The 17423-nt window shown below is 41.0% G+C and overlaps 1 protein-coding gene across 3 annotated transcripts in view; it reads left to right on the plus strand.

Annotated features, from left to right (window-relative positions):
- The window catches only part of BMPR1B (bone morphogenetic protein receptor type 1B), a 690971-nt gene that overhangs the window by 623422 nt on the left and 50126 nt on the right, over window positions 1-17423 (plus strand). For all 3 annotated transcript variants that reach the window (XM_082243647.1, XM_082243648.1, XM_082243649.1), the window contains exon 8: window positions 15220-15316. In XM_082243647.1, the coding sequence (XP_082099773.1) occupies window positions 15220-15316 (97 nt within the window). The remainder of the gene's footprint in view (window positions 1-15219; window positions 15317-17423) is intronic.

The raw sequence follows: 17423 nt of genomic DNA on the forward strand, positions 1-17423 counted from the left end.
GCTTACCTGTAGGTACAAATAATATCTCCTAAACCGGCACGGTTTAGGAGATATTTACAGTGCATGCAGCCGCTCGCGCGAGCGGCGCATGCGCTCTGAAGGTCCGGGGGGACCTTCAATTAAGTTGCCGGGAGCTTGCCGGAAAAATCACTCCCGCACGCATGCGTCATCGCGGCTCCGGCCAATCAGCGTGCCGGAGCCGTCTCTTCCGGCCAATCAGCGCGCCGGAACCGCCGAACCCGGAAGAGACGGCGAGGGATCATGGCAGCGCCCGCATCGATGTCCGGGGGTCCGTGTCGGGGCTTCGTTTTAAGGTAAGTTACACATAATGGGCTAGTATGCGATGCATACTAGCTCATTATGCCTTTGTCTTGCAGGTTTTTTTTTTTTTATTTTTTTTTTATAGGGTATACAACCGCTTTAAAGATAATGTGTTTAAAGATTATCCTGCCCATGATGTATTAGAAACAAAATATGTTATTATAAGTATAGCATCATCACAAAACAAACACTTTGAAAATATAGTGCTTTCTTACATAAAGGTAGGAAAAATAAGCAAAAAAAGCCTCTAACATCAAATAACAGTAGGTATTTGTCAGAGTACACTAAAATAGAGCAAGCTGAAATCTGATTGATTGTTATAGGTCACTGCACATCTTTTCACAGTTGTAATAGAAAATCCTTATAAAGATTTCGATCTTGTATTGCTTGAATAGGAACTAAGCAAGTGCCTAAACGAAAGGCTTAGGGCTATTTCACACAGGTAAACTCCACCAGGGGATCTGCCTGCTTAGTGGTGGACCTTTCCTGCTGATCCCCGCTAAGTAGACGGACGACAGTTCCGTGTCTGCTCTGCTTATGCTGCATGGTTATCTTACTGCCTTCTTTTTGTACTGCAGAGCTATCTTACTATCCACTTTTACACACAACATTTTAAACCAAATTAAACATTCAGTATATTTCATTATGTAATCACCATTATGTAATCACCAACAGTAAGCTTAAAATAAATATGGAAAAATAAACCGCCTTTCTTTCATCAGAGGTCAAAGTCACAAAAATCATAAAGGTGTCCTCATGCATGTTTATCAATACTTATATTGATTAGCTTTATGAATTGAGTAAGGTATTCTGCTTTTCTCCTGATGAAAAGTACCTTGGGGCGCATATCTATAAGCAGTGGCGTTACTAGGTTTGGTGTCACCCGGTGCGGAAAAAACATTGTGTCACCCCCCCTCTACCAACTATAGTCCCCCCTCAGTACAGACCCCCCTCTCTCAGTACAGACACCCCTCCACTAAGTACAGACCCCATCCCTCAGTATAGACCCCCCCACCAACTGCAGACCCCTCCTCCATCAGAAGAGACCCGTCTCCATCAGTACATATACCCCCCCTCAGTGCAGACCCCTCTCCATCAGTGCAGACACCCCCTCAGTACAGACCCCCCACCTCAGTACAGACCCCCCTCCATCAGTGCAAAACCCCCTCCATCAGTATAGACCCCCTCTCCTCAGTGCAGTCCCCCCTCCCTCAGTATAGACCCTTCATCAGTGCACACACCCCTCAGTGCAGACCTCCCTCAGTATAGACCCCCCGTACATCAGTACAGACCCCCACTATCAGTACAGACCCCCCTCCCCTCATTATAGACCCTTCTCAGTACAGGCCCTCCTCTTGTGTAGATGTAAACTGCTAGGAGGGGGAGACGGCGTCGGTCCACTCTGCTGTGTAAAACAAGGAGACAGCTGGCGAGAGACGCAGATCTAGGGGTGCGGTGCCACTACCCACAGGTGTCTCCCCTCTGGCGGGTGTCACCCGGGTTCGGTCTGCACTCCTTGCACCCCACTAGAGACTCCACTGTCTATAAGTGTTTAAAGGAAAATTCTTTTGAATCTGCATTACTATTTTATTCCCCCCCCCACCACCCTGTAAGGCTTGATTGCTCCTTTAGTCCATGGTAAGTTTAAAGCTGAGGAATGTTTACGTTATTCCTCACTTCCTCTGGCTTCTATTCCCACCTTATGAACAGTCCCACCAAGCCACTTCTTTTTGCAAGTTTTGTGCTTGTGGCTTCTCTGACATCTTACTTTACAATAGAGAGTTCATGGATATCTAGGTACATAGGGGCATTGAGGGCCTGTAGCTACAGGCATCATTCAGATATCTCTTTATTCTGCCAGCAATTGCACCACAAAAACAATCAAAGCGGTTGTAAAGTTAGCGTCACCTGTTTACCATAGAGCTGACTGATGGTCCATTCGCATTCGGTGGCTAGGATTTTGACTTTTCTTCAAAAAGGGGTTGAACAGCGATTGGCTTTGGGCACTATCAAAGGCCAAATGTCGGCTTTGGCTGTATTTTTCCAACACCCTTTAGCTACGCATGCCTTGATTCGCACTTTTATACAATGGGTTCCCCATATGGCTCCTCTGATGCGAGCCCCGCTACCTCCATGGGATCTTAATTTTGTATTGTCTGTTCTTCAAAAACCTAAGTTTGAGAACACTAGGGAGATTCCTCTGCTATTACTTCTACCCGCAGGGTATCTGAATTGGCGGCACTGTCCTGCCATTCACCTTATCTGGTGGTCCACAGAGAAAGAGTGGTACTTTGACCTAATCGTTTCTTCCTAAGGTGGTTGATGATTTTCATCTGAATGAAGACATTGTGCGGCCTTCACTCTGTCCTAAGCCCAAGCATCCCAAGGAAATTGTCTTGCATTCTTTGGATGTAGTGTGGGCAATTAGAGTTTAATTGGCGGCTACTGAATTTTTTGGGAAATCAGACTCTCTCTTTGTCCTCCCCGGAGTACCTTGAAAAGGATTGACTGCGTCCGCTGTGACTATATCCAGATGGATCAGGTAGACGGTGGTTCAGGCTTATTCACAGAAGGGTCAGGTTCCACCTGTCCCTGTGAAGGCACATTCTACAAGGGCGCTGAGTGCCTCTTGGGCTTTTCGCCATCAGGCATCAGTGATGCAAGTTTGCAAGGCGGCAACTTGGTCGTCGGTGCACACGTTCACAAAATTCTACAAATGTAAATGTGTTGGCATCCACGGATGCCTCTTTTGGCCGCAAGGTTTTGCAGGCTGCTGTCTAATTTTCTCTTCAAGGGTGTATGTTGTTTCTGAGTGAGCTCCAGTTGTTCCTGGTTGAGCTCCATGTTACCTGGTTGGCTAAGTTTAACCTTTGGGGAATTATGCTCTTTCTTTGCATTGTTTTTCCCACACCTCATGCAAATACTGCTTGGGACATCCCAATGGTCAAGAAGAATATGGAGCTGCGTCTGTCAATGAACGATAGAGAAAACTGGATTTTTGACTTACCGTCAAATCCTTCTCTCTGAAGTTCATTGACAGACACAGCACCCACCCTCTAATTATGAGTGGGATGGAGTTTTTTCTTCTAAACACTGCTTGCAACAAAACTGAAGGCTATAGCAAAGTGTGTGGGTGTATGCCTGCAGGGACTGCCCCATAGGCATGGTAAAGCGTTTTTCTGCCTAGTGTCCTACTCCTGCGTAACATCATCTTTCACATTATACAAAAAAAATTGCTAACTTACTGTGCTAACTTTAGTGTTTTTTTTTTTTTGTAATCCATGAAACCGTTTTTTTTTTTAAATTGCTGCGCAAATACCCTGTGACCTAAAAAGGGCGATGGCCACCATTTTATTCCCCAGGGTCTCAGGTTAAAAAAACATATATAAAGTCTGAGGGTTCTGAGTATTTTCTAGCAAAAAAAATGATGATTTTTACATGTAGGTGAGGAGTGCCAGAATTGGCTTGAGCCTGGAAGTGGTTAAAACCTCATCTAGAATAAACAAACCGTTTTCCATTTCTATGTAAGGAGGAGGGTAGCCTAAATGGTACAATTTTTGCCTAGTTAGGTTCAGCATTAAACCTTGTCAATGACAATTTGGTGTGCATTTATGAAACTGAGAAGTTTTCTCTCAGTTCACTTCTCAGCAGTTCTCAGAGGAAAATGATCTCCTCTGCAGTCAGTTTATGACGTGGAGAACTTCAGTTCTCAGAGGGAGAGAATACGTTTTTTCCTCTGAAAATGTCCGAGATCAGAGTAAAAGTAGGTGGGCTGCCTGTAATCTCATGAGATTTTGTGAGATTACAGTGCCGCCCAGGTTAAAAAATCAAACCAAAGATAAAAAGAACATGTAATGACATGTGTAGACATATAACTAAATAAATAAATATCTATATATAGTTCTCTATTTCTTGCTGTCCCCTCAAAATAACTCAGCACACAGTCATTAATGTCTAAACCTCTGGCAACAAAAGTGAGTACACCCATAAGTAAAAAAGTCCAAATTGAGCCCAATCAGCCATTTACCCTCCACTCATATGACACTTTTGTGAGATACTATATATATATATATATATATATATATATATATATATATTTTTTTTTTTTTTGTATAACCCATTGATGCTGATATTTAGGAAGAAAGAAGTATTTTTCCTCTATTCGCACCAGCTCTCTGAGCTGGAGAATCTGAAAGGGAGATAGTTCAGTGTAATGGCCAGTTACACTGAAATATCATAAACTAGCTGTTTGGGACAGAACCGTTGTGTGCTGTCATGAGAAGCGGAGAACATGTTCTTTGCTCCTCATCTCAGCTACATAAACTGGTACATACCAGAGATCTGCCTGTCCATTTTCATCTGATCCAACACGCTGGATGGATGGCAAACCTATCACCATACGTCTGTCTTCAGCAGATCTTGACGGATCAGATACCAGGCGGGTGTCCGCTGACATCTGCCTCAGTTATGGAGGACAATGGGTGGCCCGATCGGGTCCACCTGAAAAACGGACAGGCAGACCCGATCGGTCTGATTGTGTGAAAGGGGCCTTAGACAGCTTTAACGTGTCACTAAAGCCAAAACTTTTTTTTTGTTTTGTTTTGGATAGAATGGAGAGGGATTAGAAGACCTGACAGGTTTTATTGCTGTCTGTGCCCACCGTTAGGGAGAATCACCCCCACCATTTGTCCTGTTTACCGTTATCAGGAAAAGTGAAAGAAAATCCCAATTTTATGATTGACATCAAAGCAGTAATAGAGGGAAAAATTTCTAATGGGACACTTGCTGTGGTGACCCTGGTGATACCCCCAGATATCCCTATATCAATATCATATTAGAAGGATTCCCTGTCTCTTCCTGTTTTGGCTTTGGGGTGGGAAGTGAAGGTAAATCTCTCTAATGGAACATAGATAACTAAAAAGTGACAGGGTTTATAACCCTTCCTTACTCCAAAATAAAGAAAATTGCCGTTAATGACAATTTAATCAGAACATGTTTACCCATTGGAAAATGTCCATTCACCCACTGCACTGGAGACAGCAGTCACCAAAATTAATAGTTAGGATGATTCTCCCCATTAAAGACAGAAACAGCACAAAAAAAAAAATTAGACACATATTTTAACCCTTCAACATTTTATCCAAAGCTAAAAACCATAGTTTGGGCTTTAGATACACTTCAAAAACAGTTAAGAAGCCCTATATGTTAAAGTATATTGTTTTATATTATAATTTATAAACTGATCTACAAAGTGCAGAGCTCTGGAATTTTTGTTATGTAAATAATGTGATTTTATTCAACTTTATTAGGGCATATTTTTCTCATCTACGATATTGCGCTGGGCTTGTTGCAATATTCAGAACAAAACTCAATGTAGCAACATGTATGATTTTATGTTTCTGCAAAACCACACAAGTGAGCATTATCATAAATAAAAAAAAAAAAAAAAGATACTAAGATAAAGTTTCTCATACTATGAGTGGCTTTTGTTGTGTTGAATATCTGAAAAGGTTTTCCCTGGGCAGTGGCTTATGACTAAGGGCAACATTTAGAGGAAGCCAGGGTTAGAGTTTTGTCTTGACTGCAGGTCAGACACAATTAACCTTTACTGCAAGGTTATATTAAAAACAAATGGGAATGCAGTTCTTGGAAGATGTGAACAAAGAAAGACAAACAGAGGCAATTTGTGTCTTAAGAACAGCGTCTAAAGGGTAAGTAACAAATATTGTGTAAATAGTCAGTATAGAAAGAATAGTGGCTTCCAATTAATTTAGTCCGTATCTATAAAACACAAGGAATGCAAAAATGTCCAATAATAATTTTTTAAATAAATACAATTATTATTTTAGCTTTTGTGTCTATAGACAATTTCGCTATTTTTTTATAATCCATCTGATATACTGATAACTGATTTTTTATATATATTGTTAATTGGTTCAAAATTAAGTTGTTACTATGCTGTTAATACAATTTGATTTTTTAAACATATATCTTCATCCCTAATGTTTGGCATTTCTTACTGTTTGACTTCATTTGTTCAAAAAAATAAATAAAACGTTTTTGCTTTTAACAATTGCACAGCAGGCTGTGCTTAAAAAAAGTTGTAAAAAGAATTTAGTAGGGTTTAAAGGCTACATAATGAGAAAATCATGCAATTTATAGAAGACAACTGTATTCTGCTAGTCTGAAAGCATAAAAGATGTTTACAAAATGTGCTATCCATCTCTTGAAGCAAAACCTGTGATTTGTCCATGCACTATATCTCTCTCCACAGTTTTACATAATCAGTTATTTTAGGCTGTTGAGAATAAAGAGAAAACAGTTTGTAGAAGCTCAATGACACAGTTTGAACCTTACACAGAGTTAAGGATTTGTTTCCATCGCCAAAGTGAAAGCAATGGGTGCTGGAGATCTGATGTCATCAATGCACAGCTTCCTTTTTCCTGTTGAGTCCTTAGTGCATGATCGGCACCTGGCGTTTCAGAGGCAAGGGATTTTTGTATAGGCCAGGTTTTGATCGATGAATCTCCTCACATTCCAGTAGAGAGGTATTTAGCTTTAAAATTATTGAAAGTGTTAACAGTACAACAGCTGTGTGGTTTGCAGTGCACCTTGCATTGTGTACTTATGGCAGTAACAGTCAGGGACATAACTATTTCCTGTGTGTTTTTCTTCTGTTCGCTCACTTTACATATTGTAAATTGCAAAAAAATAAACAATTAAACTATATATTTTTGAAAGCATTCTTATTTTACAGCATTTCTTCACACCTTCCAAAAACTATTGAACAGTACTATATGTAATATTAGTAACTTAAGAGGAGTGCATATAATATATAGTATAGCAAAGGAAAGGGACATACCGTAATTTCTGAGGTTTTTAAACCTGTGTGTGCTGCAGCACATCTTATTGAACTATATTGTATTCTAATGAGACAGTTCTGTAAAGTATATAATTACCATAACAAATATTACTGGAAGTCCTTACAAAAATTAATTCTTGTAATATATATGGGAGGGGCAGTGATAAAAGTTCCTCATAACAGGCAGCATGGTGCCATGATGTCTGGCTCTTAGGTAGACTAGATCTAAATGGGCACAGAAATAGTCTGCACAATGAATGTTAGGCAGAAATATTTTATACACAGAAGGATATGCAGACTCATTGGTCTTAATATTGGATTCTGCGATTCAGAATTTGCTGTTAAATATTCTATGAAGGTAATATAAATCAGCTGTGCTTGTCAGTGTTTTAATAACTGGTGAGCAGAAAACATGGTAAAACAATAGGTATCAATAAGTGACATCTAAATTCAGTAACATATGGAAAAGCTACATCATAATGCAATTTCCTTTTGCGTGAATAATGATAAATGAATTCTTCATACGTTTCTTAACCTGTCCTGTGGGACTCAATAATCTATAGGAGATCTCCAAACCCAAGCAGAGGTAGATGCAAGGATGACAGGGAAAGGCTTAAAGTAAAGCTTTGATTTTTTTTTCTTGTGTGTACATATTTTAGAGGTTTCTCTTTTTGTCTATTTGATGAATGTCATATAGGCAGATTATTTCTTTACTGGGTACATAAGCTGCAAAAAAGAAAAAAAAAAAAAAAAGACAGATTTTTAGTGCGTGAGGGAGAGTTTATTGCTATGTATGCACAATGAAGACTGGCCAAGGTGAAGATGTATGAACAGACAAATAATACAAAATATCTATGTGAACGCATACAGCATTTAGAGCCGGTTCACATTGCAGCGACCCGACTTGCCGGGGCGACCTGTGAGGTCGTGGTGCGCAGCTCGCACCGCGACCTCGGAGCGGCCGGCACGGACTTCATATCATTGAAGTCAATGCAGGTTGCTCCAGGTCGCCCCAAAGAAGCTGAGGACCCTTTTTCTAAGTCGGAGCGACTTGTGTCGCTCCTATTAGAACGGGTCCTGTGCTAACCTATGGCAGGCGACTTGTCAGGCGACCAGGTCGCCTGACAAGTCGCCCCAGTGTGAACCGGCTCTTAAAATCTGGCTCCTTCACTTTATTCAAAACAAACAAAAAGGTTGGAATGAAGTTGAGTTTTTAGTGGTTATCTCACAAACCTACATACTCACCTAGGTGGATGCAGAATCAATCTGACGCTGCATCTGTCCCCTGCCATCTCTAAGAGCTGATTGTTCAGTTATTAGTCTTCAATGAGCATTGAACTGTGAAGGGGGTGGAAGCAGCTGGCTCAGGCTCTCAGTGGTGGGCCAGTCAGGCATCTGGGTGGATCCCGACATTAGAGATTGGATCTCTTAAGAGTCTGGACCAGCTGATTGGGACCAGCTGAGTGACATCAGCTGATAGCAGACTTTAGCCTGCTGTCAGCTGAATCTGGGTCACAGGAGCGCAGAACAAAGTTCCCTCCTGGGACCTCCAAGAGAATTAGGGCCAAAAAAACTTTGGTCCTACTTCTCCTTTAAGGGTAGTTATGTCACTGAAAGCTTGTTGGTGAAGTTATCCTCCAAGGGCATTAAAAGTGTTTGGTGTAGCTCCCCTGTAATAATACTTAGGCTGGCCATAGATGACTCGATCGTGCCTGATTCCCGTTAACTGTGCCGCAAGTAAAGATGTGGGTGACCTGGCAAGTACCACCCAGCTCAACAAAAGTCTATTTAAAAATCCTGCAAGTCAGGTGGAAAGGTATTGACCAGTCAGATGTAGTCATTGTTTGGAGGCACCACTATATTCAGGTAGCCATGGGTGAGGCGGCTGCCTGAATATAATACCCGGCAGTGCAGATTCCTCCATACATGCTGTTAGCGTGGATGGAGAAATCAACTGGATTTTCTCTTGTTAGGCAAACAGGCGGAGAGAAATTAGAACCATGTTTGGCTAGCTTTAGAGAACTGCTGCGTATTCATTTTGGGACAGTTTATTAATTACCTTTACAAATGATTCATTATACATAAAACATATATATATATATATATATATATATATATATATAGATATATATATATATATATATATATATATATATATATATATATATATATATATATATATATATATATATACTATATATAGGCATGATCATGTCAGTGTGTGTTTTACTTTGCACATCATTTGTTTTTTAAAGAGACCCTTTAAACACTTCATAAATTGCAGGTAAGACACCTTTTTTCCTTTTTGGAAACATTTTTTTATTCACCTGTAATGTGCCTCTAGACTTGCTAGCAAATTCAGCTCCCCTCCCTCTACAATACATTAAGGCCCCCTACTCCTTTGGGAGTGTTTAATTACTGCCTGTGCTGGCCCAGCATTTCCCCCGTCCCTCTTCTCTTCTGCCGACACTACCTTTTATGTAGCTGCTAGGAGAGGAGGGAAGGGGAATGCTTTAGAGAGTCACTACAAAGACAGTACTGAGACTGCTGGGGCTGCTTACATAATATCCAAGATGGCCGCACCTAGCAGTAGTCTCAGGGCATTTGGATGTCTAGACAAGGGGGGATTTACAGGTAAATAACATGCCTAAAATAGCTTACATATGTACATATAATTTAGCAGGACGACTGTAGTTGAAATGATTACAGGGTCACTTTGGTTTAGATATTTTATGGCCTCAAAAAGGTTATATGCACATGTAATCTAATGGGAAGATTGTAGTTGAAACAAATGGTCTGGTGACTGTGTCTCTTTAAGTTTAGATCTTTTATGTTTGCGCATATATTGACTTAAGCATTATGTATTTATCTGCAGCTCAACTAGTGATTGTAAGACATATACATAATTAATTGCTGGAATTCTAAATTGCTCTTGTCCTGTGAAGAAGCTATTTTGTTTAGGTTGTCTGCAATCTCTATCTTCCTCATTCAAAGTGACATTCTAAACTGTTACAAACCACACACTTCACAGCAAAGTGGGTGCCATTAAGAAAAAAAATCTGTTAATAAACCATGAAATGAAGCTTTCAGTTTGGTGTTTTGCTCTTTTTTTCCTCCAAAAGAAAGTCATCCTCCCCAGTGGGTTCTCCGTTTCATCTCTCACACACTTACAGCTAGAGCACAGGTAGAGAGCTGCAGCCAAAGCGAGAAATGACTGATGAGCCTGAGTGTTTTCCTGATAGGCATCTTGTCACTGTCTCTTTTCAAAAGGCCTTTTGATATGCCTCACATACCTACATGATAGCAATTAAAAGGCAAAAGCCGTAAAATATGCTTGTCATGGCAATGCCTGCTGCAGGTTTTGTCTACGCTTCTTCAGTTTCTTCCCAGAGGTTAAAGAAAGCCCATGCAGGAGTTTAAAAAAAAATAAAAAAGCAAAAGAATGCGAGTCTTTAAAAAAAAAGCGTAAACTAAGAGGTCCCCAAGGAGACCCTTGCCTCATTACTCTCATAAATCTGTAATATAATAGCGCCCTTGCAGGATGAGTCGATAAAGCTGAAGTTCTCATTTTCCTGTGTTCTGCATCAGAATATGATGATGAAAGAAGTTGTTGATCTTGCTAATCTCTTTATAAAACAAAGACCACACGGCAGAATGTTTATGTATAATTCCGGACTGTCCTTGTTTTAGACCCAAGCCCCTCTGTCCCTGTTGTCTCCTAAGTTGTCCTGTTTTTTTTAGTCGGATGTAAAAATCTATATACATAAATGTACTACTTAAAAATGTATTGCTCATTCCTTTTTGTTGCTTTATCTGCTATTCATATCAGAATCGATTTCATTTATTGCTCAAGAAGACTTCCATTTTTAGAATAGCTACGTTCACTAGTGCTTTTTCTACGGAGCCCCATCGTAGTCCCCGCAATGCGCTTACCCTCTTCCCAAGAGACTATATATATATATGTGGGACCGCTTTTCACAGAACGCCCTGGATGCTGGGATTGGTTCACAGACTATAAGGTATTTTGTGAATAGACCAGGAGAGAGACAGGGGCAGCTTTGTCATAGCTGCAGTTGTGGAAAACAGTGCGGGCTGTAAATATCCAGCATATACAAATTAATAAATTATACAAGGGGCCTCTGATGATAAGCATTGGCTGGAAACGCGTTGGGCATAGCCTTCACGTGACGTCACGCTGCTGTGATCGTTAGTTGCGGTGGCGTTCTACATGTGAGTGGCTATTTTAACCTCAAGATTGTACTGTGGATATTACTAATAAAATGAACTTTTATGACATATCATCTGTTTAATATGATCATCATGCGGAGTGAACGGAGTGTGATGCTTACTGTTTCCTGGATCTGTGTGATGTGATGCCTGGAACTTCGGGTCTCATTACTAAGCGTTACAACATTCTTCTTCTGGTGAGTTGGAATTGCATGTGGGGTGACAGAAGTGGAACACGTAAGTCTGTTGTTTGCCTTCTCCATCACGGGTGATCTCCCCTCTGCTCTAAACAAGATATCATTGTTTTGAAATACTAAACCATGAGGACTTTATTGTTTTGCTTTTTCCTAATATCTCCTGAGAGACTCTGAAGGCTTTATGGATATGGTGATCTTATTTCAAGGTTATTATATGCTGATTAAGACTTTGGACTGCTGTGGTGAGTGATACATCAATTTTATCACAAAGGACATTGGATCCATGGACTATAATTTCTGAGATTCATCATATGAGTATTTTTTTGTGCGCTGCAATCCTGAATTTATACACAAATTGCTAATCAGCCAATCACATCAAAGCTCAATGCACTTAGGCATCTAGGCATGGTAAATACGACTTGCTGAAGTTCAAACCGAGCAACAGAATGGGAAAGAATGGGGATTAAGGTGACTTTGAATGTGGCATAGTTGTTGGTGCCAGATGGGCTGGTCTGAGTATTTCAAAAACTGCTAATCTACTGGGATTTTCATGCACAACCATCTCTGGGGTTTACAGAGAATTAACCGAAAAAAGGAAAATTTCCAGTGAATGGCAGTTGCGTGAAGGAAAATGCCTTGTTGATGTCAGAGGAAAATGGGCAGACTTGTTTGAGATGATAGAAAGGCAACAATTCAAATACCACTCGTTAAAACCAAGGTATGCAGAATACCATCTCTGAATGCAGAACACATCGAACTTTTAAGCAGATGGGCTACAGCAGCAGAAGACCACATCTGTGCCACTCCTGTCAGCTAAGAACCGGAAACTGGGGCTACAATTCGCACAGGCTCACCAAAATTGGACAATAGAAGATTGGAAAAATGTTGCCTGGTCTGATAAGTCTTGATTTCAGCTACAACATTTAGATGGTAGAGTCAGAATTAGGAGTAAACAACATGAGAGCATGGATCCATCCTGCTTTGTATCAACGGTTCAGGCTGGTGGTGGTGTGGGATATATTTCCTTGGCATACTTTAGGCCTCTTAGTACCAGTTGAGCATCATTTAAATGTCATGGCCTACCTGAGTGTTGTTGCTGAACATGTCCATCCCTTTATGACTACAGTGTACCCATCTTCAGATGGCTTCCTCCAGCATGCATCATGTCACAGAGCTCAAATCATCTCAAACTGGTTTCTTGAACGTGACAATGAGTTCACTGTACTCCAATGGCCTCCACAGTCACCAGATCTCAATCCAATAGAGTACCTTTGGGATGTGGTGGAATGGGATTTGCAACATGGATGTGCAGCCAACAGATCTGGAGCAACTGTGTGATGCTATCATGTCAATATGGACTGAAATCTCAGAGACATTTCCAACACCTTGTAGAATCTATGCCACAAAGAATTAGGGTAGTTCTGAAGACAAAAGGGGGTCCAATCCAGTACCAGGGGCGGAGCCAGAGGGTTAGCTGGGGTGGCAATTGCCACCCCAGACGAAGTCCTTGCCACCCCTGTTGCCACCCTGATCCTGGGCGAGTGCATGGCAGTGGAAGAATCACAGGGGATCACCGTACGGGAGCTGCGGAGGGAGGCGGATGGAGAGCTGGTAGGCAGAGGGAGGGAGGAGGACCGGAGTAATCACAGGGGAGCGCCGATCCCCATCCCATACCAAGACAGGAAGACCGGACAATCATCCTGTATCTTACTTTGTGTCCTCCCACTTCTGGGTGATGTCATGAGGGAGGGACTAAGAAGAGAACCTCAAATACCCATTGGCTGGGGAGGCAGCAGGAGTCGGTGCAGCCTAAATCTTGCAGGCTGCACCGCCTCCTGCTACTTACACAGCCAATGGGTGCATCAGAAGTGCTCTCTGTCAATCACATGCCTTAAATCTTCATCCTGATTCCCGCGGACTTCCTGTCTTGGTGTGGGATGGATCAGCTCTGGAAGGAGTTCCTGGGCAGCCTGCAGTGACTGAGGTGAGGGACGGTTTTGCCCAAGTAGTAGAAGCGCCTGTTCCTGTACAGTCTATGCTCCTTACCAAAAATGTTTACCCCTTTAATAAGTCATTGTAATGTCACCCATATTCTTGCCCTTTTACCAGGGTGAAAGTACCCTAACACCTGTGCAGCATTAGTGTCAGCTTACTGTCAGTCACCCTGTTTAAAAGGACAGGAATATGGGTGGCATTACGATGATTTATTAAAGGGGGCAAAATTATTTATAAACAACCTGAAGCGCGCCACAAACCCACACTATTTTAAAATTATTTATAATAATTCTCCTAAATCCTGCTTTTTTTTTTATTTAGCAGAGTGGCAGATTTTTTATGGGGCTAATAAGCCACAACAGCAAGCCAAGTGTTTGGCTTATGGTTGTGGCATGGCCCCATTGACCTGGATAGCCAAATTTCACATAGGTTTACCATAAACCATCGCGGCTGTGGCACATGTAGAGGGGTTCCAGGTGTGATCTAGACTTCGAGTTGCCTGTTTTTAAATGGGCAAAATTATCTGAAAAAACTGACCCTTTAGCTTCTTCAGCTCCCCTTTAATGACCAGACCATTTTCTGCGATACGGCACTGCATTGCTTTAACTGACAATTGTGAGGTTGTGCGACCCAAATACAACTGATGTATTTTTTTTTCCCACAAATAGAGATTTTTTTTGGTTTTATTTGATCACCTCCTTTTTACTTTCTGCTATAAGACATTGAACACTTTGTATATTGACACCCCAAAATAATACCTTGCCACCCTTTTGCCACCCCTGTTTTAAAAGTCTAGCTCCGCCACTGTGACCAGTATTAGAAAGGCGTACCTAATAAATTGGACGTAAGTGTATATATACAGTGCTGCATAAATTGACTGTGCTGTATAAGTACCTGTAATAAATAAAGCATGCAGCACTAAAAACTAGTGATCCATAAACTTTGTCCTCAAATGCATCTCGCTATCCCATCTTAAGGGGTATATGCATTTTATAAGCACTAAAGAACAGACGTGAGAGCAATAATACTCTGACATTGGCCATGAGTAGAGAAGAGCTTCTTCCTGAGGGATTTCTTGGAGTCCAACTTATGATTGCAGAACGCAGTGCCAAAAAAAAAGAACACTGCTATTCAAACTGAGCATGTAAATTTCTGATTTGGGAATATCTTGCAGATATCATTAGCTCTCTAATGAGTTTATAATCTTTTTACTTATGTGCAGGTTACTTGAGTTTGTGATTAGAGTTGCAGATACCCAATTATGTACTTCTGACTTCCAGGCAATTTGAAACAGAAGGGAGCAGTGAAATGTAGCACTATCAGTTTTTCTTCTGTAAAACTCGTTATTGTAATTCCTTAAGCTTCATATTAGGAAAGCATAACTTTTGTGATGAATTTCCATGTACACTGTGGTATTTGGTGAAAAGGGGTAACTAAATCAGTAACTGCTAAAGTGCACTAGGTTCTAGGGGAGATCGTTTTCTTTCTTAATATGCTTGTAAGGTTCACTTGTATGTATGCCAGGGTGTTATTAACATACTGTGTCCATGGTTCACAGGGGCCCAGTGGATGCTGAATGCATGTTTAACCCTTGTAATCTTTTGCTCTCCTCCATAGATTTTGTTGATGGCAGTATCCATTACATGGCTCTTTTCATCTCAGTGACTGTGTGCAGCATCGTTCTGGTCGTGATCCTAATATTCTGCTACTTCAGGTAAAAAAAATCATTATCACGAATTTCAGAGAATCCAGTGCTATTTGGTATATGATTAGATTAATCAGATATCAAGTTGAAGATGTTGAACTCTTTTGTGGTGCTTATAAAAAGGAGTTGATAATTGAAAGTACCATCAGATCAAGAAACCTATGTATGTGAACAATATGGGGTAGATTTACTAATACTGGAGAGTGCAATATCTGGTGCAGCTCTGTATAAAAACCAGCTTCTAGTTTTTTTTCTTTTCCTAAAGCTCAATTGAATAGGCTGATTTTATAAGCGGAACCATGCAGCTGCACCAGAATTTTCACCCTCCAGATTTAGCAGGGGCATTTTACGAAATCAGTGGGCCTGTGTGCAAATCATAAATTAGGCCCCATTGCTTGGTTAAAACAAAAACAAAATGTAATGTGCTTAGTGCACTATGGCAAATAGTGAACATGGTTTTCATTGGGACTGAGGCTGTGGGTCCGACAGGTCGGCTGAGCACAATGAGCGCATTGCATGCAGGGGGATGGAGTGTTGGTGGAAAGGGGCAGACACAAATGGGAGGCAGAGTGTCGAACTGGACAGATGGAGGAGTGAGGAAGAGGCTAGGAAGACAGTGATGAGAGGACGGGCAACAGAGTAGCTATAGCCAACTCCCAGGCAAACTAGCTTTCACTGCTCTGACTATATCACTACGCCAGGCTGCTGGTTGCCTGAGTTAGAATTTTACTGTCAGGAAAAGCATCAGCAATTGCCTGAGCAGCTGAGAATGAAAAAATAATTCCACAACTGCTACTTCTTCTTGGACCCCTCTAATGAAGTTATGAGCCACAGGGGCATATTATCGACTTACTATTATTTCCTCCATGTGTGCTGTGTGTGTCAGGGCACAATGGGCCCTCCTTCACACTGCACACATGGATGATACGCCACTGAGTATTAGTAAATCAACCCCTATGTTACCTAGCAGAAAGTCACTGGCTGATCTCTGCTATTGTTCTCCTTAGGTTAGTTGTTGCCAAGGGCGTCTACTCAATGCATGAAACCTGCATACTTGGTCCACATGTGAATGTTTACATTATGACCTCTCTGTGGTTGAGTGGTCATACATGCCCTCATATGTAAGTGATGAGGCAAATTTGCGTAATAAAAGTAAATGGGCCATATAGGGCCTGAAATGTGTTACTGAATGCCTCTGAATGTAAGATATACTCATTGGGTTTGGTTTACCAAAACTAGAAAATGCTAAATCTGGTGCAGTTCTGCGCAGAAACCAATCAGCTTCCAGCTTTTTTGTGTTAAAGCCTAATTGAACAAGCTGAAGTTATAAGCCGATTGGCTGCCATGCACAGCTGCACCAGATTTTACACTCTCCAGTTTTAGTAAATCAACCCCATTGTCTCAATCAGTCTGCAGCCTTTTGGCAGTGTCGTATGTTTCTTAACAAAGTAAAATGTCATTTTCCGCTGGTGCATCTCTCAGCACCACTGACAGAACAACGGATAAATATAATGGCTGGTCTGATGGATCTGATTTGAATTTCACAGGTCTATTCTTCATAGTCAGTTGTTTTTAATGGAATATCTACCATTGAATAGCTATATACAGTATGAGGTGGTAATAGATATTTCATCAGTTACTTTAAATGATCTAAAAACTGCCATTTATTGAAGAACAGGTGACAACTGTATTTGTGCTTCATGGAAACTGTCTAAAATGTTTTAGGCAGCTCATCAACCTTTTGCCCAGTGTTAGTTTTTACAAAGTTGCATGTCTATTTCTTGGAGTCTAAGTAGTTGATTTACGAAAGGCACATATATGGGTTGATTTACTAAAACTGGAGAGTGCAAAATCTGGTGCAGCTGTGCATAGAAACCAATCAGCTTTCAGGTTTTATTGCCAAAGCTTCATTGAACAAGCTTAAGTTAGAAGCTGATTGGCTACCATGCACAGGTGCACATATTCTGAGTACTCCAGTTTAAGTAAATCCTATAAAGTGGCATCCTAGTGGATTCTCACTGATAATTCACTTATATGTATAGTAACACTGACCTAGCACCAAGATCCAGACTTTTACCCAACTCCGCTGGTTTTATTATTATCCACTGACAGTGTG

Source organism: Pelophylax lessonae (genome assembly GCF_965119305.1).
Source record: "Pelophylax lessonae genome assembly, chromosome: 1".
Taxonomy (NCBI): Eukaryota; Metazoa; Chordata; class Amphibia; order Anura; family Ranidae; genus Pelophylax; species Pelophylax lessonae.